At 42.4% G+C, this 23,058-nt stretch overlaps 1 protein-coding gene across 5 annotated transcripts in view; it reads right to left on the reverse strand.

Annotated features, from left to right (window-relative positions):
* CHEK2 (checkpoint kinase 2) overlaps positions 1-23,058 on the reverse strand; it is an 84,751-nt gene that overhangs the window by 7,869 nt on the left and 53,824 nt on the right. For 4 of the 5 annotated variants that reach the window (XM_032395061.1, XM_032395060.1, XM_032395058.1 and 1 more), the window contains 8 exons: positions 20,224-20,348; positions 19,958-20,105; positions 16,835-16,925; positions 10,895-11,003; positions 8,287-8,340; positions 4,770-4,831; positions 2,915-3,014; positions 810-896 (listed from right to left, as the gene is read on the reverse strand). In XM_032395061.1, coding sequence (XP_032250952.1) covers positions 810-896; positions 2,915-3,014; positions 4,770-4,831; positions 8,287-8,340; positions 10,895-11,003; positions 16,835-16,925; positions 19,958-20,102 — 648 coding nt within the window. In that variant the 5' untranslated portion in view covers positions 20,103-20,105; positions 20,224-20,348. The remainder of the gene's footprint in view (positions 1-809; positions 897-2,914; positions 3,015-4,769; positions 4,832-8,286; positions 8,341-10,894; positions 11,004-16,834; positions 16,926-19,957; positions 20,106-20,223; positions 20,349-23,058) is intronic. The other variant, XM_032395063.1, reaches the window with a different exon arrangement.

Raw genomic sequence — 23,058 nt, forward strand, 5'->3', positions numbered from 1 at the left:
TCCCAGGACCCTGAGATCATGACCTGAGCCAAAGGCAGACGCTTAACGACTGAGCCACCCAGGCACCCCATAAATAAAATCTTAAAAAAAAAAAAAAAGATTAACATAGTCTTGCGAGTCCTAAAAGGCACGCAGGCTAGATCAGTTCCTATCCTATATGGTTCATGCCTGCTGTTAATCTGGAATCTCTAACTTTAACACTGCAAGTTAAATTTCATTTTGCTTAAATTAAAATTTCCAGGCCAAGGAAGCTCAAGGTTTCCTCTCCAACTTATCTGTGGTTCTCCGTAACCTTACAAAAAGGTTTATAACCCTTATCAAACCCAGACTCTACGGTCCTAATTAGTTATGCAGAGTTTTTCTTAGACCCTAGTTTCTCAACCAATCTCAACACTGGAATGTTTGAGGAGCTTGGAAAAAATACTCATACCTTCAGCAAATTCTGAGATGCAGTCTGGGTGTCATGATTTATTTATTTATTTTTTTAATCAATAGGAGATTCTATAGTGAAGCCAGGCTTGGGAAGCACATTGCCTTAGAAAGCATGGGAAGAAAGGGGATGGGATTCTCTCATCCATCTAGACCCCTCCTTCCTCTCTGAACAGAAGTGGCTTGTATACAGTGAAGCTCAATAAATGCTCATTAGAATCTGGATCAGAGCAATACTGCCTGATCACTAAAATAACTGCTAATAGTGGAAAGGTCAAATTCTCTACCTTTTTATGCTCCCACTTTTTACTTGATGAATTTTATAAGTTTATGAACAGAAATCTACTGGAGTGGCCACATAGAGAACATAAATTTCTTACCTTTATAAGACAGTCCTCTTTTTGAGATGAGAGTAGAACATTCTCTGGCTTTAAGTCCCGATGTATAATACCATTTTCGTGAAGGTACTACACAGAAAGGGAGGCATGACCCTTGGATTTATGGAGTAGGTAAGTGAGTAAAGACACACACACACACACACACACACACACACACCCCTTATAGCTGGGTGAAACCATAAGCCAGGTTACTCACAACCACATTCCCCCAAATCATAGAAAACCACTGGGTAAAGGGCTTAATGTTTACAAATTTTTCTTTTCTTTTCTTTTCTTTTAAGATTTTATTTATTCATTTGAGAGAGTGATCAACTGAGAGAGAGCACAAGCAGGGGGCGGGGAGGAGGGAGAAGGAGCAGACTCCCTGCTCCCATGCAGACTCCCACACAGGGCTCAATCCCAGAACCCTGGGACCATGACCTGAGCTGAAGGCAGGCACTTAACCAACTGAACTACCCAGGTGCCCCACAAATTTGTTTTCAGGAAAATCTTTAGGGGCGCCTGGCTGGCTCAGTCAGTAAAGCATTCGACTCTTGATCTCAGGGTTGTGAGTTCGAGCCCCACGTTGGTGTGATTGAAGATTTAAAAAAATCTTGAAAGAAAAAGATTAAAATGCCACTTATGACAATAGACCATTTATTTCACTCTTCAAAATAATAAACACCCCTTCACATTGCCAGAAATATAAAGTGTCAATTTCAATAGTAAAAATGTAAATAGTAAAAATAGTAAAAATGTCAATAGCAAAAACTGAGCCTGGGTGGCTCAGTCAGTTAAGTGTCTGTCTTCTGCTCAGGTCATGATCCCAGGGTCCTGGGATCAAGTCCTGCATCAGGCTCCTTGCTCAGAGGGGAGTCTGCTTCTCCCTCTGACCGCCCCCCCTCCGCTCATGCTCATGCTCTCTCTCTCTCCCTCTTTCCCTCTCTCACAAAATTAAAAAAAAAAAAAATGTAAATGGGTGATAAAAGTATTTTGAGACCTTATTAAAGTAAACCATAAAAGTTCCATCAAAATAATTTGGTTATTCTTTCCCTGAGAATATTTTTTAAAGGCCTCTGTAAAGTACCTAATTGTAAATTATGTTTAAATACCCAGAGTTCACGTATTCCTCAACACAAAAACTGAGTTCATCTTCACAATCTCTATGTCTGAAATGCAATGTTGATGTTTGTCTGTGTGTTCATCATTTTTATACACCAAGTCATTTCTTTGGGAAAAAAATTCCCACATCCACTGATCTGCACTCAACTCATCGGGAGAGAATAAATCATTAAGAGAGTAAAGCACTGGTTAGGGGCTAATGGACTTCAACTCATCTGGATGCCCCTCTGGGCCGGGAGCAAAAAATTCCTCCAAAATACTGTCAACAGGAGAAAGACCTGTCAAAGCCCCCAGGGAGGGCAAACCCAGGTGAATCAGCCCCAGGAAAATCTCCCTCAACCCCCACTCAACAGGGGAGCTGCTTCCAAATCACTCAGTTTCCTGCGTGGAGTAGGTCTTCAAGGGAAGAAATCTTGGCGGGGACTTGCTACAGCTGAATTTGGTTTGAAAAGGTGATGTTCGGAAGCAGGCAGTGTGCGACCCGACCAGCTGCTCCTCGGAAGAGAGAAGGCGGCGCACGTGCCTGCCCACCCGCCGCCGCCGTTCACAGGATGCTGCACCTAAGGGGCCACCTGTCACTGTGCGGCGGGGGGAGCGATCCGTCTGTCACAACCAGCCCGCCTTGCCAGCCTTACTCTCCCACCTGCCGCAACCCCCCTGCAACCCCCAGCCAGTAAGGGGGGGTTTCTACAAGGTTCAAGCCCAAGTAGAGATCAGTACCCTCAGACAGACCTCCAAGTTAAAGAGAAGACAAGTGGGGCCCTGTTTATTTCTGTAACTCCCCCTCTTCTGTCGCTTAAGCTTCCCAGCAAGAGCTTTCCCGGCTGAGTCAAAGGGGTCGGGGGAATGTTTTTGCCAAGAACAGAACACAAGCACAGACAGACTCTGTGGCCTCCGGGTTTTACGCACCAGCCCTCGCTTTCTGCCTGACTTCGGGAGTAGTTCACCTACAAGCAGGGCGTCAGAGGAACCAAGGGAACCCTTACCTGTACGGCCAGGAGCATCTGGTAGAAATAGAGTTTGCACGTAGCTTCTTTCAGGCGCTTATTCCCCACCACCCTGTCAAAGAGCTCTCCTCCTTCCATCCTGAAAGACACAGGCAAAGCAGGGGGCTTGGACGGAAGACAGTAACACCAACAAGACACACTGTTTCAGACAAGCAAAGAGCTGCCTTTTTTTTTTTTTTTTTAAAGATTTTATTTATTTATTTGAGAGAGAGAGAGAATGAGAGAGAGCACATGAGAGGGGGGAGGGTCAGAGGGAGAAGCAGACTCCCTGCCGAGCAGGGAGCCCGATGCGGGACTCGATCCAGGGACTCCAGGATCATGACCTGAGCCGAAGGCAATCGCCCAACCAACTGAGCCACCCAGGTGCCCAAGAGCTGCCTTTTTTATTCACTCTAGAGGACTCCCGTTTCTAAGGGCAGTGAATAGCAAGTCTCCTCTCCACAGTTAAGAGGTCCTCGCTGGAAACGAAGGAACAGGGGAAAGACGGAAGGAGTGGGCAGTGGGCACCGGACACACTTGGGAGCTTTTAAGAATCTGACTCAGTGGACCGGAGGTGGAGCCCACCAGTTTGCATTTTTATCACACACCCCAGGGGATTCTGTGGCTGGGCGAGAGCAGCAAGCAGAAGCTCGCAACCAGGCAAGCAGGGTCTGAACCTCAGTTCCCTCACATCCCAGCTATGGGACTTTGGGCAAGTTATATCACCTCTTTGAGCTTGTTTCTGCCTCTTAAAAAATTGGGATAATTCCCCCCCCTCACCTTGATGGCTGTTGTAAAAATTAAGAGATAATTAATGTAGGTAAGGCAGTTGGCACAATGTGGTTGCTTGGCAGGGTTATTCAATCCCTCTGAACTTCAGTTTCCTTTTCTGTAAAGTGGGGCTAAACACAGTAACCCATCAGTAACTTGTAAGTCACCTGGATGACTGTCATGAAGGGTGAAGGAGTCAATCCATGTGAAGTGCTGAGAGCAGGAATTGGCCCATAGTAAGCACTTCATTAGTCTCAGTGACTGTTATCGTATTATTATTGAACTGTTTTAAGTAGGTCCAGACAGCAACAGATACACCCTTAAGCATCCCAAGGGTCGTCCAATCTTTCCTAGTACTATGACTGAGGCTGTTTACTATAAAATCTTGGTGACCAACCTGCTTAGGCACTGTGGGCCACTCAGGAGCAAAGCCCCGCCTGACAACAGCCACTCCCAGAAACACTACATATTTATGTAGGAATGAGCCTCAAGACAGGCCTCTGCCAGGGATGAGGCAGGAAATTGTTTGGGCCACACCACAGAAGACAGAACTTTGTGGTTACTGAAATAGACCAGCAAGTAAACCAGCAACAAAAAGATAATCAGGCGCCACCCAGTACTGCGATCCTGAGCAGAGAGATCCACCCAGGCACGTGTTTCAGAATAATTAATATCCACCTGTGTTTGAGCAACTACGTGTGCCGGGGGCTCCGCTGGGCACTTTCCATCCCTCATAGTATTTAATCTTCATGACTCTGTGCATGGGGGTATCATTACCACCCCCACAACACAAGGAAAATAAGACTCAGAGACATGAAGTAAACTAACTCACAGGGAGTCACCTGCAGAGTGGGATTCAAACTCAGGCCTCAGACCCAGGGCCTGGAACCTCTAATCCATGTGCCTTTGGAAACACTGGAGGAATTTTAAAATCAACACTAACCCCACATGCACACTTTGCGAGCCCCACCACCACATACATATGATGAGGGTCCCCAGGATGAGAAAAATGCACGCCAGCCTTAGATTCTTTGGTGGTTTATAAGCAATTAAATAGAAACAAATAGAAAAGTTTACTACTTACAATTCCAAAACAATATAATAATCTTCGGCATCAAAAAAGTCTTTAATCTTGATGATACAAGGCTAAGAGGGAAAAGAGGAAAAGTAGTGAGAGGCTCCCCCAAGAGGAAAACCACAGGAGCAGAACTCGGGCATTTGGTCCCCTGCCTCAGGACACTTTGAAGTTCATACTGCAGAAAAGGCAGAACAGCACTGAGCTGGCTCCTTAGTGAAAACATGCAAGAAACCCTCCATCCCACCAAGTTGGTGAGGGAGGGTTCATGATTCACACACAAGGATGGCACCATGGAAGGAAGGCCAGTCTCTTCCCAGCATTCCTCCTTACTGTCCCAGAACACAGGTACTGAAGGACACCTAAGGAACCCGAAGAGCCTAACACTAGCATACATTCTCCTCTCTAGACCACAAGATACCCCGCCTGCCCTAGATTCCCTGTGTTCTTTCCCAATGTCACACTTGGCTCGCCACCCTCCTGCCTGGTGATCCAGCCTCTGGGCACACCTGGCCTCCGGCATCAGGCCCCCAGTTCAAACGCAATGCTCGGAATATACCCACAGCCCCCTGCATTGGTTCTCATCCGTGCTGCCTCATGCCGCATCTTCAATGCCTGTCTCCCCACCAGATTGTGAGCTCCAGGAGGGCAGAAAAAGGAAACTAACACCCACCATGGGTCTCCTTCCATCAGGCACTTCATGGGTCAAGTCTCAGTTATCTTTCTAGAACCAACACTCAGCAGAGAAGCCAGCAAACAGGAGACATTCATATGCTGCCCAGATTAATACAATCAACAGCAATAATAGAAACACCACCCACTGAGGGTAGACTCTGCCAGCCCCATTTTGTTTTGTTTTGTTTTTAAAGATTTTATTTATTTATTTGACAGAGAGAGCACGAGCAGGGGAAGCGGCAGGCAGAGGGAAAGGGAGAGCAGTCTCCTCGCTGAGCAGGGAGCCCGATGTAGGGCTCAATCCCAGAACCCTGGGATCATGACCTGAGCCAAAGGCAGACGCTTAACCGACTGAGCCACCCAGGCACCCCTGCCAGCCCCATTTTGGTCATGGCATACATAATCATGGGAGTAAGGCTGAGAGCAAACCAGCTCCACCACTCCTTACCTATGATCATAGTATGTACTTGCTCTGTGTGACCATTTGTTATTGTCACAATAATGAAGACACTGGATATGTATAGTAGTGTTAAATATTAAGAGGAAAAGAGAACTAAAATTCTCATACACTGTAACAGGAAGGCAACAGGCTATCTAAAAGTGATAAACCAGGAGACAACAGTTTATGCATATTATGTAGAAACATGGAGATACACTGGTTTAAAAAAAACAGATGAAAGAGTTCTAAAATGTTTGTGGGGGAGGCTTAGGGGGCTGCAGAGTTACAGTCCGTGTATAAACCTTTGAGCAAGATTTGACTCTCTAGATTCTACGCATGTGATCAAAGGAGAAGCAGAAGAAAAGACACGCACGGAAAAGGAACAGGAGATCAGAGGAACAAATGAGAGCCGTTTGGTTCTGCCTGGTGTCACCCAGCAGGGCCGGGTCCACCTGGGAACAGATGGGTCTGGGAGCTGGTGCAGCACGAGAAGGTGCCCAGCAGTCAAAAGCCTGTAGGCGCCACCACCTCTAGGGTCATTCATTGGCTGCAGCATCGTAGCTGAAGGTATCTCTCGTGAACCAGAAGCTACTACCCTACACCCTCCACTTAGACCATACAGGGAACAGTTTAGGGAATGACAGATGACTGTCATTCCCCAAGCGTGTTCTCCACACACAGAGCTTGGTGAGCACATCTCATCGAATTCCTATACTGACCTTTAAGGTATGTATCCTTATTGCTTCCACTGCACAGATGAGCAAACAAAGGCTCTGAAAAGTGAAATGACCTTCTCAGAGCCAGGAGGTAAGAGAGATGGGATTGGGAACCCAGGTATGTCTCCCCACTAGGCTGAAACCATAGGAGGGGAGGGACGGCCAAATCCATCTGTGCTCACCACCGCCTGGGCCTTAGAAGACAGGCTGGCACAGTGTCTGACGACTGATTGGATCAATGCCTGGCTCCAAGCGCCAGGCTCTGCTGGGCTATCAGGCTCTACTCATTATCCCCCAAATGCACTCATAAGCCCATATTTAATTTCCAAGAGCTTTCCACATGCCCTTGTAAATTGCCCAGAAATCTTGCAATTTCTTTCTAAATCGCCAGAGATCTTTTTTGAGGGTTCTAAATTCCTCTCGACTGCAGTGGACATTGGATTTGTGTAAATGTTATGTTTGGGGATCCTCTGACATCAGGAAAAATTCCCTGAGGATTTGGAGTGTTTATCTTACAAGTATGTTTGAAGCAAGCAACCCCACCCCAGAAAATTAGAGGGCTCCTCTCTTTAACAAGAGAGTCCAGATCCCTTGGGGGAAAAAAAGGCTAATTCAGGGAAGAAGAGGAAGTTGCAAGGGAATTAGAAGAATGCCAAGCCAGGATGCTGGTTACTCAGATTCTCCTGCGTTCAAGACCCAACCACTGGGTTCTAACTATTGTGTCAATGGCGGTGATCCTGCTCTTAATTTCTATTAGTTGTTTGGAGCATTTGAGGAGGTGAGAGAAAGCAGAAGAAAATCTTTTTGTTGCTTGGAGGTTAAGAACCAGAATAAGATCCAGGCGCCTGGATGGCTCAGCTGGTTAAGCATCCCACTCTTGATTTTGGCTCAGGTCATGATCTCAGGGTCATGGGATCAAATGCCAGCATCAGGCTCCTCACTGGGCATGGAGCCTGCTTAAGATTCTCACTTACCCTCTCCCCTCTGCCCCTACCCCCCCTCAAAAAAAAAAAAAAAAAAAGAACCAGAATAAGATCATCCTTAGCTGGACAGACTGGAGGTCTAACTGCAAGTTTCAATTCCAGTGCCAACCTAGCTCATGACTTCAAGGGGGTTCATGACTTAATGAAGAAACAGAAAAAACAATAAAAAGGAAGATGGGATCAGTCCACAACTCTAATTTCTCTTCTCACCTCTTAAAAGACAGACTCACTTTCCAGTGAGAAAAAGTCATCATTGGACAAAAGATAGGAACTATTTATACCCACTGAGATAAATGGAAATCAGCACCATCAAAAGGTATTCAGAGGTACTGAAACTTCAGGTATAACTAAACCAAATTTACCAAATTAGCATTGTCTTCCCAAACATAACCAGTTGATCAAATCCCTATAAGATAAAATACTTAGGAAATTTACGTGTTTTGGTCAAAAACTCACTCAGTGGAAATATCACAGTTATTTAATCATGAAATCTTTATACAGTATTGTCCTCTCAGAATTTCAGGGTAAAGCTCTTTCCAGCTAAATACATACACCCACACATGTGTACCCACACATAAACATACACAAAACACACACACACAATTAAGGAACCCAAGTTAATACTAGCTTTATTAAACTGAAATACTTTGTACTCCCCCCATATTTTGAGAGAAATGGATTTAAGTACGGTCATATTTTATAGCAATACTTACATGATTTAGTTTTTTCAAAATTTCTATTTCTGTTTCAACCTTGGGAGCTGGATCCTTTGATAAATAAAAAAAACATTAAAGTCTGTTAATAATAGTCAATATTTAGAAAATGCTTAGTTACAACTTAGTTGAGTAAAAGCTGCGTTGAGTTCCACATACCCAGCCCTACCCATACAGACAATTCAAGGCTTAGAGGTCAAAGAATTAAATCAGTTACCTAAAAATCACCCTGCAAAGTGCTTGGCAAATAGTAAGCATTCAGTAAACGACCAGGCCCTATGCCAACCTCTTTATGTAAAAGAGTCATCTCACAGAAGTCTCATAATCCTGAAGTGAACTGGGTTCTATAATTATCCCCATTTCACAGATGGAGTAACTGAGGCACAGAGAAAGGAAGCCACTTGTTCCAGTTCTCACAGCCAGAAACAAGTGTGCTTCCACTGTTCTCACACTTACCTGGTAAGCTCTGTCTCTCTTTTTTTTTTTTTTTAAGTTTTTATTGGAATTCCAGTTAGTTAACATACAATGTAATACTGGTTGTAAGCTCTGTCTCTCTGGCTGTGGAATTGTTTATACTCATAAAAATGATACAATAAACAAACCACAGACAAGAGGTATTCAATTAAATTGTAAAAGGAAAATGTCAAGCCAAATTTCTAATAATGGAGCAGACACAGGTTCCAATCTGCTGCAGGCTGACATATTTACTGAGACACCAAAGAGAGGAAGCATCAGGGGACTGGAACTGCTCTCCGCTGCAATTCCAAAAGGATGAATCGACTTACTCAGCCTCACGGGCTACACCCTCCAAAGCGAAGAGGATATAGAATTACATATTTATGTAAAATGGACTTCAGCTAAGAAACCCAGATGTTTAATTTTAAAAGCCTGCCTCTTCCTGTAAGCTGTTAAACTCATTACCAAGTCAGGCCGTACTCTGATGATAGAGAGGTCTTAAAGAGTCCAATCTGATTTGAAAGATGAAATTAAGAAGTACAATTTTGCTCCAAGTCATTAAGAATCTGGTAGGTATTTTCTTCCCCCTCAAAACGGGAAACAAATCCAGAATCATGGGGAAAAGGATCCACCACAAAGTGAACGCAGAAAGGAAACTGCTCTTGCCATGTGAGAATGGCATTGTCCTTGGGGCGCGGGTGGGGGGTGGGGAATAGCTCTTTAAAGAATGTTAAAGTATAATGGCCAGAAACAGATGGCCACAAAGGAAAAGGTGATCAGAGATCTCACTTTACATTACTTTGTAGGGTCCTGTGTTGAAAGACCAATACATTTCACCAATGCAGTAAACGGCTATTAGAGAAAATGTGATAAAATGAATAGCTACTATACAGAGACTATTAAATAATTTAATTAAGATTTTTAAATATCTATAGATGCTAAGATATTCACTGTTTCGTTATCGGGAAGGGCAAAGAACTAGAAATTATTCCAAATGATCAAAGAGAGCAATGGGTTGGGCGCCTGGGTGGCTCAGTTGGTTAAGCGACTGCCTTCAGCTCAGGTCATGATCCTGGAGTCCCGGGATCGAGTCCCACATCGGGCTCCCTGCTCGGCGGGGAGTCTGCTTCTCCCTCTGACCCTCCCCTCCTCATGCTCTCTCTCTCTCATTCTCTCTCTCTCAAATAAATAAATAAAATCTTTAAAAAAAAAAAAAAAAAAAAAAGAGAGCAATGGGTGAATAAATTATAATAAAGTTCATGAAAGAGAAGCTCGATCATCACAAAACATCTATTAGGGGAAAGTTTATGTATTAATGCTTATGGGGAAAAGCAGAATACAAAATTGTATATTCAATATGATTTCAACCATCTAAAAATGCAAATCTGTATGAACAGGGACCACAAGGAAAAAGAAAACTAGAAACAGCTGTGGAATTACAGTGGTGGGGATATGGCTGGGTTTTTTCCCCCCAATTCCCTTTCACGTACTGTAAAAACTAGTAACAGGGGCGCCTGGGTGGCTCAGTTGGTTGGGCGACTGCCTTCGGCTCAGGTCATGGTCCTGGAGTCCCGGGATCGAGTCCCGCATCGGGCTCCCTGCTCGGCAGGGAGTCTGCTTCTCACTCTGACCCTCCCCCCTCTCATGCTCTCTCTCTCTCTCATTCTCTCTCTCAAATAAATAAATAAAATCTTTAAAAAAAAAAATAAAAAAAAAAACTAGTAACAACTTGGGGGGGGGGGAGAAAAAACTTTCCTGCTGGGTGTATTATTATGTTGGAACCAAGCTATTGATAAGTACATTCTAGGTTAGTTGAATATACTCAAAAAACGGGCAGGGGGACGAGACGGGGGTGGGGGGGGCAGCACAGAGGGAGAGAGAGACTCTTAAGCAAGTCCATGAGCAGTGCAGACCGAACACAGGGCTTGATCTCACGACCCTGAGACCATGACCTGAGCCGAAATCAAGAGTCAGATGCTTAACTGACTGAGCCACCCAGGAGCCCCAATACTCAAAATTTTCCAATGTTGTTTAATACAAATTCACATATGTGAACAGTGAATTCTTCCTGACACTGAAAATCACCACTCAAATTATCTGGGGACATTAGGAAGTGTTAAAAACAGCTGAGCATCCACAAACAGGTACTTACTGCCTCTGTCTCAGAGCCAATAGCGAACTTCCTTTTGCTGATGATTTTTATGGCTACTTTCTTACATGTTTTCCTCTCAAAAGCTAGCTTCACCTCACCACAGGCACCGCTGCAGAGAGAAACATAAAAATGATCAATTATCAGAATGATTTTAATCATGAGACCCATCACTTCTGAGCTGCCCTCAACTACTACAAATTAAACACCGTCCACACACAATCCTCCTTCCATTGTCCCTGTTTTCAGACAACACAGTGAAACCTCACCAAAGTTAAAATGTCAAGGGCATAAGTGAATGTGGACCATCCAACAGCACTGAGTCAGCTCCAAATTCCACTTTTTGAGCTGAGAGATACAGACTTGTCTTACTGGCACCCCAGAGTGTGAAATTCTCAGAAAGACACTAAGAACAAATAGAGAAATTATTTATCCTAGAGTCAGAGAAACATCAAGTAGAACAAAGCCCTAGACAAAAACTGACACAAGTTATAGTAAATAGCATCTGAAAATGAATTACTTGCATTGATACGGTCTTTCTTATTCAAAAGAACTACATAAGCAGTTGATGCCATGAATTTCACCCTAAATAAAATCACAGTACCTAGAAAAACAAAAGTATTATGCAACTAACCTGCTTGCAGCAAAACTCTTATTAAAGATTTGCAATTAATTGGGACACTCTAAGGAGGAGTAATAATACCCAGTATACCACCCAAAATACAGACAACCCAATGGGCTCTGTTCTCCAAAGCTTGGGTCAATTGAAGGTAATGGCTACTCAAGTATCAATCACTCATTACATGCCCGAAATAGACTGTTAACTATTGTGACTTTGGAATGGGATGATGGATTTGCCAAGACATTTTTTTAATTGCATATTGTGTATCTACATAACAAAATTTACCATTGTAATCATTCTTAAAATGTACAATTCAGTGGCATTAAGTACATCCTCAATGTCTGGACCCATTACCCCTGTCTAGCTGCAGAATTTTTTCATCAGCCCAAATGGAAACCCCATCCCCATTCTATGCTGCAACCAGCCCCTGGCAACCACTCATCCACTTTGTCTCAACGGATTTGCCTATTCTGAGTATCTCTTATCAATGAAATCACACAATATGGGGCCCTTTGTGTCTGGCTTCTTTCACTTAGCATGTTCTCAAGGTTCAGCCACGCTGTAGCATGGATCAGTATTTCATTCCTTTTTATAGCTAAATAACATTCCATTGTGGGACACCTGGGTGGCTCAGTTGGTTAAGTGTCTGCCTTGGGCTAAGTTCATGATCCCAGGGTCCTGGGATTAAGTCCCACATTGGGCTCCTTACAGAGCAGGGAGTCTGCTTCTCCCTCTGCGTGCGGCTTCCCCCTGCTTGTACTCTCTCTGACAAATAAAATCTTTAAAAAAAAAAATACATAAAAAAAAATATATAAATAATATCCCATTGTACAGATATATCTGTTTATCTATTCATTTGTTGATGGAAATTTGGGTTGTTTCCACCTTCTAGCTATTGTGAAGAGCCAAAATGAATATTCATGCGTAAGTTTTTATTTAAATACCTGTTTTCAACTTGGGGGGGTTATATACCTACAAGGGGGAATTGCTGGGTCATATGATAATTCTATGCTTAACTTTTTGATAAACCAATCAACTATTTCCCACAGTGGCTACACCATTTTACATTCATTCCCATCAGGAGTACATAGAGTTTCCAATTTCTCTGCATCCTCACAAACACTTGTTACTTTCTGTTTCTTCATTATGGCCATCCTAGTGGCTGCAAAGTAGTATCTCGTTGTGGTTTTCATTTGCATTTCCCTAATGACTAATGATGCTGAGCATCTTCTCCTGTGGTTGTTGGTCATTTGTATATCTTCTTTCAAGAAGTCTATTTAAATCCTTTGCCCAGGGGCGCCTGGGTGGCTCAGATGGTTAAGCGTCTGCCTTCAGCTCAGGTCATGATCCCAGGGTCCTGGGATCAAGCCCCACATCAGGCTCCCCGCTCAGCGGGGAGTCTGCTTCTCCCCCTCCCTCTGCTTCTCCCCCTGCTCATGCTCTCTCTCTATCTCTGTGTCTTGAATGAATAAAAAATAAATAAATAAATCCTTTGCCCATTTGTAAATTGGATAGTTTTTCCTTTTGTTGTTCTTTATTCTGAATACTAGATCCTTATCAGATATACTATTTGCAAGTATTTTCTCTCTGTGGGTTGTGTTTCACTCCCTTGATAGTATCAAGATGCACTAAAGTTTTTAAATTTGATGAAGTCTAATTTATCCATTTTTTTCCCTTTTGCTGCTTGTAGTTCTGGTACCATATTTAAGAAACCAACACCAAATACAATGTCATGAAGTTATCCCTGTTTCCTTCTTACAGTTTAATAGCTTTATCTCTTACATTTAGTTTTTTCCTTTTTTTTTTTTAAGATTTTATTTATTTATTTGAGAATGAGTGTGAGAGAGAGAGCAAGTATGAGATGGGTAAGGGCCAGAGGGAAAAGCAGACTCCCTGCTCAGCAGGGAGCCTGATGGTGGGGCTCGATCCTGAGACTCTGGGACTCTGGGATCATGACCTGAGCCAAAGGCAGACGCTTAACCGACTGAGCCACCCAGGAGGCCCTAGTTTTTTCCTTTTGAGTTAATTTTTGTATACAGTGTGAGATAACAGTCCGTATAACTATTATTTTTTTTAAATCTGCTCAAAACACTTTCCAGTTCCCCTTCTGATAAAGTCACCTTTTGCCTGAGAAATCTTCCCTGAGTCGATGTAGCTCTAGTGGAATATCTGTAATAGTACCAAGGGGTGGACATGTAACTAAAATTGAGCCAGTCAAGGTTCTCCCTGGAATCAAATGCTGATGCTGGGAGAGAAACAGTTCTACCTGTGGTGGTTTCTAGAAGGAAGAAGATACGAATGTAGAGCTCCTGGAAGCCATCTTTCCTGCCACACAGAGAAAGCAAATCTATAGGCAACCAATAGTAGCTGAATCAATAAATGGAGTCAGAGTCCTGGCAACACCGTAGGAGCCTTTAAATCCAGCCACAGGTAAAGCCGCACAGACAATCAGAACTCAAAGAGTGAAATAAAGCCCTAAAGGCCACCTGGTCCAGTCACACCTGAAATCATCTGTGCCCCTGTTACGAGAGTCAGTAAGTTTCTTTTCTTTTCTGACTCATGTGAGTTAAGATTCTGTCACCTGCTAAAAGTTAGAGGATTTTCCCTTAGAAAAAATAAGAGTCCCATATATTTCTTAAGGGCGGGCACAGATTTGGCTGTAAATTTCCAAGCACCAATGCAAATATGAAAACACAGTGAGTTACTGAATTTAATATCCATAAACTAAAATATCTCCCATAGGGTGCCTGGGTGGCTCAGTCGGTTAAGCGACTGCCTTCGGCTCAGGTCATGATCCTGGAGTCCCGGGATCGAGTCCCGCATCAGGCTCCCTGCTTGGCAGGGAGTCTGCTTCTCCCTCTGACCCTCCTCCCTCTCATGCTCTCTGTCTCTCATTCTCTCCCTCTCTCAAATAAATAAATAAAATCTTTAAAAAAAAAAAAACTATCTCCCATAGATGGTCATAAAGAGTACATTGTGTTTGATTCTATGTGGCAGGAATATAGGTGATTATTTCCTTCTATTAATTTCTACGTTCATGTTTCCAAAAATGTTAAAGGCCTCTGGGGTGGGGGAGGGGTGGGAGATTGAAGGACATGATGCAATGTGGTAAAGGTGTCCCTAAGGAAATGGTTCTCAGGGCGCCTGGCTGGCTCAGTTGGGAGGGCATGTGACTCTTGATCTTGGGGTCATGAGTGCGAGCCCCATATCGGGTATACAGATTACTTAAATAAATAAAACATAAAAACCTAAGGAAGTGGTTCTCAAAGTAGGATTAGGCAACCCCTAAGGGACCTCAAGATGCTTGCAGGGTTTCCACAAAGCCTAAACTATTTGCAGAATAATACTAAGACATTATTTGCCTTTTTCATTCTCATTCTCTCATGAGCATACAGTTTTCCAGAAGCTATATGGCATGTGATATAACAGACTGAACAAAGAAGCAAATATCAGGATCTAGCCATTTTCTAGTAAAGCAGATATCAAAGACATTTGTAAAAATGTGAAACAATGCCTCTCTTCTCATTAATCTTTATTTAAATAATTATTTTGCTGGGCACCTGGGTGTCTCAGTTGGTTAAGCAACTGCCTTCGGCTCAGGTCATGATCCCAAGGTCCTGGGATCGAGCCCCACATCTGACTCCCTGCTGAGTGGGGAGCCTGCTTCTCCCTCTTCTGCTACCCCTGCTTGTGCACACTATCAAATAAATAAAATCTTTAAGGGCGCCTGGGTGGCTCAGTTGGTTAAGCGACTGCCTTCGGCTCAGGTCATGATCCTGGAGTCCCTGGATCGAGTCCCGCATCGGGCTCCCTGCTCAGCGAGGAGCCTGCTTCTCCCTCTGACCCTCCCCCCTCTCATGTACTCTCTCTCATTCTCTCTCTCTCAAATAAATAAATAAAATCTTTAAAAAAAAAAAAAAAAAAAATCTTTAAAAAAATTATTTTGCGGGGCACCTGGGTGGCTCAGTCGTTAAGCATCTGCCTTCGGCTCAGGTCATGATCCCAGGGTCCTGGGATCGAGCCCCGCATCGGGCTCCCTGCTCCTCGGGAAGCATGCTTCTCCCTCTCCCACTCCCCCTGCTTGTGTTCCCTCTCTCGCTGTGTCTCTGTCAAATAAATAAATAAAATCTTTAAAAAAAAAAATTATTTTGCACTAAAACATTATCTTTTTTTTTAAGATTTTTTTTATTTGAGAGAGAGAGAGAGAATGTGCGGGAAGGGCAGAGGGAAAGAACCCCAAGCAGACTCCCCGCTCAGTGGGGAGCCCAACTGGGGGGGGTACTCAATCCCACAACCCTGAGATCATGACCTGGGCCGAAATCAAGAGTTGGACACTTTAACCAACTGAGCCACCCAGGCGCCCCAAAAACATTATTTATTTTAACATAAGTGAGTTTTTTAATGCATTAACAAATACTATTAATGTCTGCATTTGAATTTCTAATACAGTTAATATCAATAGATTTAAGCCATGTGAACAAAAGCTCTTTGGCATCCTCAGTAATTTTTAAGAGTGTAAGGGCTCCTGGAGCACCTGGGTGGCTCAGTTGTTAAGTGTCTGACTTCGGCTCAGGTCATGATCTCAGGGTCCTAGACTGAGCCCTGCATGGGGCTCCCCACTCAGCAGGATGTCTGCTTCTCCCACTCCCTCTGCCCCTCCCCTGCTCATGCTCTCTCTCTCTCTCTCAAATAAATAAGATCTTTTAAGGAAGGAAGGAAGGAAGGAAGAGTGTAAGGGGTCCTGAAACCAAACATCTTGAGAACTTTGCCGATTCAATGGTCAGTTTCATTCCACTTCCCAAGATGTCACAAATTCTGAAGCGGGCATAAATGTAGTCATTGTTTCTTTTTTGGAAGGTAATAAAAATGTTCTAGGGGCACCTGGGTGGCTCAGTCGTTAAGCGTCTGCCTTCGGCTCAGGTCATGATCCCAGGGTCCTGGGATCAAACCCCGCATTGGGCTCCCTGCTCCACAGGAGGCCTGCTTCTCCCTCTCCCATTCCCCCTGCTTGTGTTCCCTCTCTCACTGTGTCTCTGTCAAATAAATAAAAATCTTTAAAAAAAAAAAAAGTTCTAAAATTGATTGTGGTAAAGGTTTCACAACTGTGAATATATTAAAAATCATTAAATTATACACTTCATATGCGTGAACTGTATGGTATGAGAACTTTTTTTAATTTATCAAATCAATAACACACCTAACAAGTTCCCTACAAATATGAAGTTAATGAATGTTATAAAACCAGGAACAAGAAACTAATCAATGACAAATGTTTAGAAAAAAATGAATGGCAATTTTCATAATAACAAAAAAAAATTTACCTTCCGAGAGTTTTTGACATGATGTATTGGTCTCTTAATTCCTTAGGATAAACTGACTGATCATCTACAGTCAGATCAAAAAATACAAAAACTAAGGGAAAAAGGGCAGAAATAAGTCTCATTAATTTACTCAATAAAGAGAAGATAAGTGGTCCTAAAGTTTAGTAAGCATATGTAATATAAGACAATTATTTTTAATTATACTTAACACCTAACTCTAAAGGAATTATTTAGCCAGGCTAATAATAATTTCATAGTATTATGAAATTATATTTCATTCATATATTATGAAACCCATGGAAAATGACAGTCAAATCTCATTCTTCCATAAAAATACACAGCATCATCTTACCATAGTGCAGGAAATCCATATATACATGCTAGTCTTATTCCTTTGCCTCAGAATTATTTATCAATTGAAACTAATATAAAATACCCATGCAACATTAGTCCTTGCCTGAGCAGGAAAAAAAAAAAAAATACCTATGCAGATCAGCCTATGCCCAGAACCAAAAAGCAATTAGTTTGAGCCTAGAAAAAAATGTTCTAGGCAAATAAACATCCCAATAAAATTAGACCACAGGTCATCATACTAGAAGATAAGTATTATCTTCTCTTTGCCATTTATATACCTCTACATGTCTGGCATTCTACAGTGCAAACCATCTTGAACCTACTTGGAAAGTTAAATAAATAGCATTTTCCCAAAAATCCCCTTATTTCTTAATTATTTCGGCTGTATCAAAAAAAAAAAATAATAACCCCACTCATTTAAAAATTTAACCATCCATGTAGGCCAAGGCTACAACCTTGGTTGTCAACATTTCAATTATCAATTATCAATTATCAATTAATCATTTCAATTATCAATGATCAACTCCACAAAATGAATGGTATAGGGGCGCCTGGGTGGCTCAGTCGTTAAGCGTCTGCCTTCGGCTCAGGTCATGATCTCAGGGTCCTGGGATCGAGCCCCGCATCAGGCTCCCTGCTCCGCGGGAAGCCTGCTTCTCCCTCTCACACTCCCCTGCTTGTGTTCCCTCTCTCGCTGTCTCTCTCTGTCAAATAAATAAATAAAATCTTTAAAAAAAAAAAGAAGAATGGTATATTTGCAACTGCCTATATCATCTTGAAAGAGTGAAATTTGTTGAGACCCTTGAGTTTCTCATATTTCAGGCAACAGGTTTCAGTCTCCCTGGAGTAACCTAGAGTTCCAGTGTCTGGCACAAATCTGAGCCACCTGAGTGTGCTTCATTCCAGGCTGGCCCACATGAGACAGAAACCTGTGTAGTGCATGAAATCTGCCAGCGAATCTAGATACAACTGTTTCTCTATGCTTGTAGATATTTATGAACCTAGATGTTCCAGTGGCATCTGAGTATCTGGGAATTTGAGGGGCCCTGGAGAGCTATTTCTCACAGATGTCAAGGTCTAGTTCAAGAGCTGCAAACTCAGTTGCCCACAGAAGCCAAGGTCACATACACAGGGAAGGCTGGGTTGAGCGTTAGACAACGTGGAGCAGTGAGGACTTAAATGGGCAAACATACCACGCATCTTAAAAAAGGCAGGCTCTACTGAGCACTGGCAAATCCTCCAGGTATGGGATTACAGGATTGGTGTGGCCAGACAGTCCACCCTTTCAAAACAATCTGGATTTTCATGTTAAAGTACAAACAGCAAATGCCTAATAAAATGCCAGTAAACCGAATGCAATCTGCAGAGGGACAGCCTGACCTATTTCAATTCTGGCCACCTTTAGCCCATATAACACCTCGGTTCAAAGCAGAAAAGGTGCCCCTTGGATAGACCGACGAGGAAAAGGTGGCACATGAGCTTGTCAAGTAAGACAGGCCAAATTTCAGCAGCTGGCTGTCACCTCCACCGGGGGCTCTCAAACAGCAAGACCCTATGCAGCTGCCCTGACTATAATTATCAGATAGAAAACAAAATAGCAACAGGGAAAACTACCATAAAATGTGCTTTAGGATGCCTAGGACCGCCATCATTCCCAGATGGCCGCCTGAAGACTGACTGTATGAGAATCACCTAAGCAACGTATTTTATATCCCTGGGACTCGTAGACCAGGAGCTATGACACAGCACCTGGGGGCATCTGTATTTTTAAGGCGTTACACGCACACACATACATCCTTCCAATTCAACTCTCACATAGTTTTGTAAAGTTCTGTGGGTTTTTTTTTTCTTTTCAATCAAAGAAACAAGAGTATTCCTCTTGTCCAAGGATTTAAAATCACTGTGAGATTACATTTAACTCTAGAGGTTGTTTTTATTCTTTCTGTGCTGAATGACAATTGTTTTGGATGTGATTTTGGTAAAGTTTTAGGAGTGGCTGCTTATAAAATGTTGCCTGATGACAATAAACATCAACACTTTGAGGATAACCACGTGGTATTTAAGGTAGAAGCTTTAAACTGAGATTCTGCCCGAAAAACCCTAATGCCTGGCAGGTAGGCGAAGTTCAATTGATACTTGCAGCAATTAAGGAATAGAAGGGATGAAAGGGAAGAATGAGAAAGGAAAAGAGAAGAAGGAAGGAGGGAGGGAGAAGAATTCACGGCCTAAAACTCACTGACCCCAAAGATTGATGTGGTATAAACTGCACCAGTGAATGAAGAACCATCTTAAGCAAAATCATTCCACTGACAGCAAACAGCCTTAAACAAAACTAATCCAACTAATCAAACCTTGGAAAACCTACCTTGATAGAAATTTTCCGTTCATTTAAAAATGCACCTGGGGGGCACCTGGGTGGCTCAGTCATTAAGCGTCTGCCTTCGGCTGGGGTCATGATCCCGGGGTCCTGGGGTCGAGCCCCGCATCAGGCTCCCTGCTCAGTGGGAAGCCTGCTTCTCCCTCTCCCACTCCCCCTGCTTGTGTTCCCTCTCTCACTGTGTCTCTCTCTATCAAATAAATAAATAAATAAAGTCTTTAAAATATATATATATATATATTTAAAAATGCACCTAGGGCTGCGTTGGATCCTGAATACTAATCTTCTTACTTTATTTATCCAAACCATACTCTTGCCAAGGGCACAATGTCAGTTTTCCCTTTATAGGAGAGGAAAAAAACGATCCAGTAACCAGAAGATAGTAATGTTACCTTTATTACTCCATACTGAAAGTGCAATTTCAGAATTGTTATTCAAAGGAAGGCGTCTTCCTTTCCCTACCAGCTCTCTATTTACAAAGGTTCCATTCCCACTGTGATCTTCTATGTATGCGATGTAAGAGTTTTTAGGACCCATTTCCTAAAACAGAGAACATTTTATTTCAAAGTTTTAACAGTGGGGAGTTACAGTGCTAAGATATCTCAGGGTGGTGATGACATTACCGGTTCTCCCAAATATACGGGTATTTGTCACCTACTCTGAAAATCCGGAAGTGCTTCTTGCTATACGTCCGGTATTTATCCGTTCTTTTCAGCAGTGGCTCATCAAAGCAGTATTCACAGCTTCTATCTCTCCCAAACCAGTAGTTGTCATTAACACACTCTGTAACACAAAAGTACACACCAGAGTGCTGTGGAATTTCATGCATCAAACACCTTTAAAAATTGCTCATAAAATCTAACTGCAGGAAAATAACCTAAGAAAGCAATCAAGTTTCAAGCTATCTTTATCAGAATTTTATAGCAGTAAAAACAAGGGGAGAGAAAAAAACAATTTTCCAATGAGTTTAATAATTTGTGGTTTATACGTAACTATGAAATAATAAGCAGTCATTAAAAGTTCTCAAGCAATTATTAATGATTTGAAAAAACACTTATAATCTAATAACTTCCTATTACCCTCTTGAGGCTTCCCATCATACTTAGTATAAAATGTGTACTCTTTCCCATGGCAGGACAGATGCTCAGGATCTGGCCCCTGCTTCCCTCGCAGCATCACCTTGTACTGCTCCCCTTGATCACTCTACCCCAGTCCCAATGGCGCCTTCCACTGCCCCAAATATTCTGGGTTCAACCCCTCTGATGGCCTTTGCATTCTCTGTTCCCAGCAACTTGAACTGCCATCTTGCCTTTGTGTCTGGACTCAAATTATCATCTTCCACTCAGCTTTCCATATAAGCAGACTCCTACCTCATCACCCGTTATCATAATGACATCCTGCTTTGTTGCCCACTAAGAATGGACCATAACTGGAAGTTATCTTTATTATTTACATATTGTCTCCCCGCACTCCCCTGTTACAACAAACTCCAGGAGGCCAGCCTTGGGTCTCCTGTGTTATATAGTCCCAGCACCGAGGACATGAATATAGTGGGCAAGTAGAATGTTGAGAGAAAGACAGACCAGGCAAAATATTAGCAATTCATATCACAAAGTAGTAATTTCTGTAATATGTCTCAAGTTACTACAAATTAAAAAAAAAGACAAACAATCCAGTAAAAACTGGATAAAGGATATGAAGAGACAATTTACAAGAGAAATAAATACAAACAGCTCAAAAATAAGAAAAAATGGACAAGGTAACTCAATACAAGAAATTTTAAAAACAAGAACCGCCTGGTTGGCTCAGTTGGCAGAGCATGCAACTCTTGATCTCGGAGTTGTGAGTTCAAGCCCCATGCTGGGTGTTGAGATTACCTAAAAATAAAATCTTTTAAAAAATGAAATAGAAGAAATGCATAGCATGTATACATTAAAAAAAAAAAAAAAAGAAACTTTAAAAAACAGTAATACAGGGGCACCTGGGTGGCTCAGTCGGTTAAGCATCTGCCTTCGGCTCAGATCATAATCCCAAGGTGCTGGAATTGAGCCCCATGTCGGGCTTCCTGCTCAGCGAGGGTCTGCTTTTCTCTCTCCCTCTGACCCTCCCACCTGTTTGTACTCTCTCTCTCAAATAAATAAATAAAATCCTAAAATAATAATAATAATAATAAAGATTTCATGTTTCAACTATCAGATTAACCAAAATCAAAGAAAGGGTGCCTGGGTGGCACAGTCAGTTGGGCCTCCAACTCTTGGTTTCAGCTCAGGTCGTAGTCTTGGGGTTGTGAGATCAAGCCCCACGTCAGGCTTCCGTGCTCAGCGTGGAATCTGCTTCAGATTCTCTCTCCCTCTATCTCTGTCTCTCCTGCTCATGCTCTCTCTCTCTCTCAAATGGATAAATAAATCTTAAAAAAAAAAAATCAAAGAGTTACATATTGTAATACTGTGTTGGCATGAAGAAACTGTTACTCTTACTTGTACACTGCCAGTAAGAATGTAATTTATACACCAAATATAATTTGGAGTCTAGGGGAGATAATTTGGCAAGATGCATCAAAATTACATTTGCAATCACTTCACCCTGATGAAGATGGCTATAATTAAAAAAAAAAAAAACGGAAATAGTAAGTGTTGGCAAGGATGCAAGGAAATCAGTACCCTCATACACTGCTGGTGGGAATGTAAAATGATACAGCTACTGTGGAAAAGTTTGTCGTTCCTCAAAAAGTTAAACATAAGGACGCTTGCGGGGCTCAGGTCATGATCCCGGAGTCTCGGGATCGAGTCCCGTGCCGGGCTCCCCGCTCAGCAGGGAGTCTGCTTCTCCCTCTCACCCCCTCCCTTCTCATGGCCTCTCTCTCTCTCTCTAATAAATAAAATCTTAAAAAAAAAAGTTAAACATAGAACTGCCTTATGACTCAGCATTTCCACTCCTCACTATATACTCAAAAGAACTGAAAACAGGTACCCTAAACAAAACCTTGTACGCAAGTGTTCATACCCGCACTATTCACAGTAACCAAATGAAAGAAACAACCCAAATGTCTCTTGCTGGATGGATAAACAAATTGCGGCAGTTATATATAATGGAATATATAATGGATATAAGATCAAGAGTTGCATGCCCTACTGACTGAGCCAGCCAGGCACCCCTATAATGGAATACTATTCAACCAAAAAATAAATAAATAAGTAAATGCTACAACTCATACATACCACAACATGGATAAACCTTGAAAACATTAGAAGAAGCCAGATACAAAAAACCACAAATTGTATGATTACATTTATATGAAATGTCCAGAACAGTTAAATCCATAGAAATGAAATACGGATTGCTGATTGCCATGGGCAGGAGAGAAGAATGGGAAGTAACTGCTTCATGGGTAGAGGATTTTATTTTGGAGTAATGGAAATGTTTCAGAACTAGAAAAAGGTAGTGAAGCCACTGAACTGTTCACTTTCAAATGGTTAATTTTATGTTATGTGCA

This window comes from Phoca vitulina, unplaced genomic scaffold (genome assembly GCF_004348235.1).
Source record: "Phoca vitulina isolate PV1807 unplaced genomic scaffold, GSC_HSeal_1.0 scaffold82, whole genome shotgun sequence".
In the NCBI taxonomy this organism is placed as follows: Eukaryota; Metazoa; Chordata; class Mammalia; order Carnivora; family Phocidae; genus Phoca; species Phoca vitulina.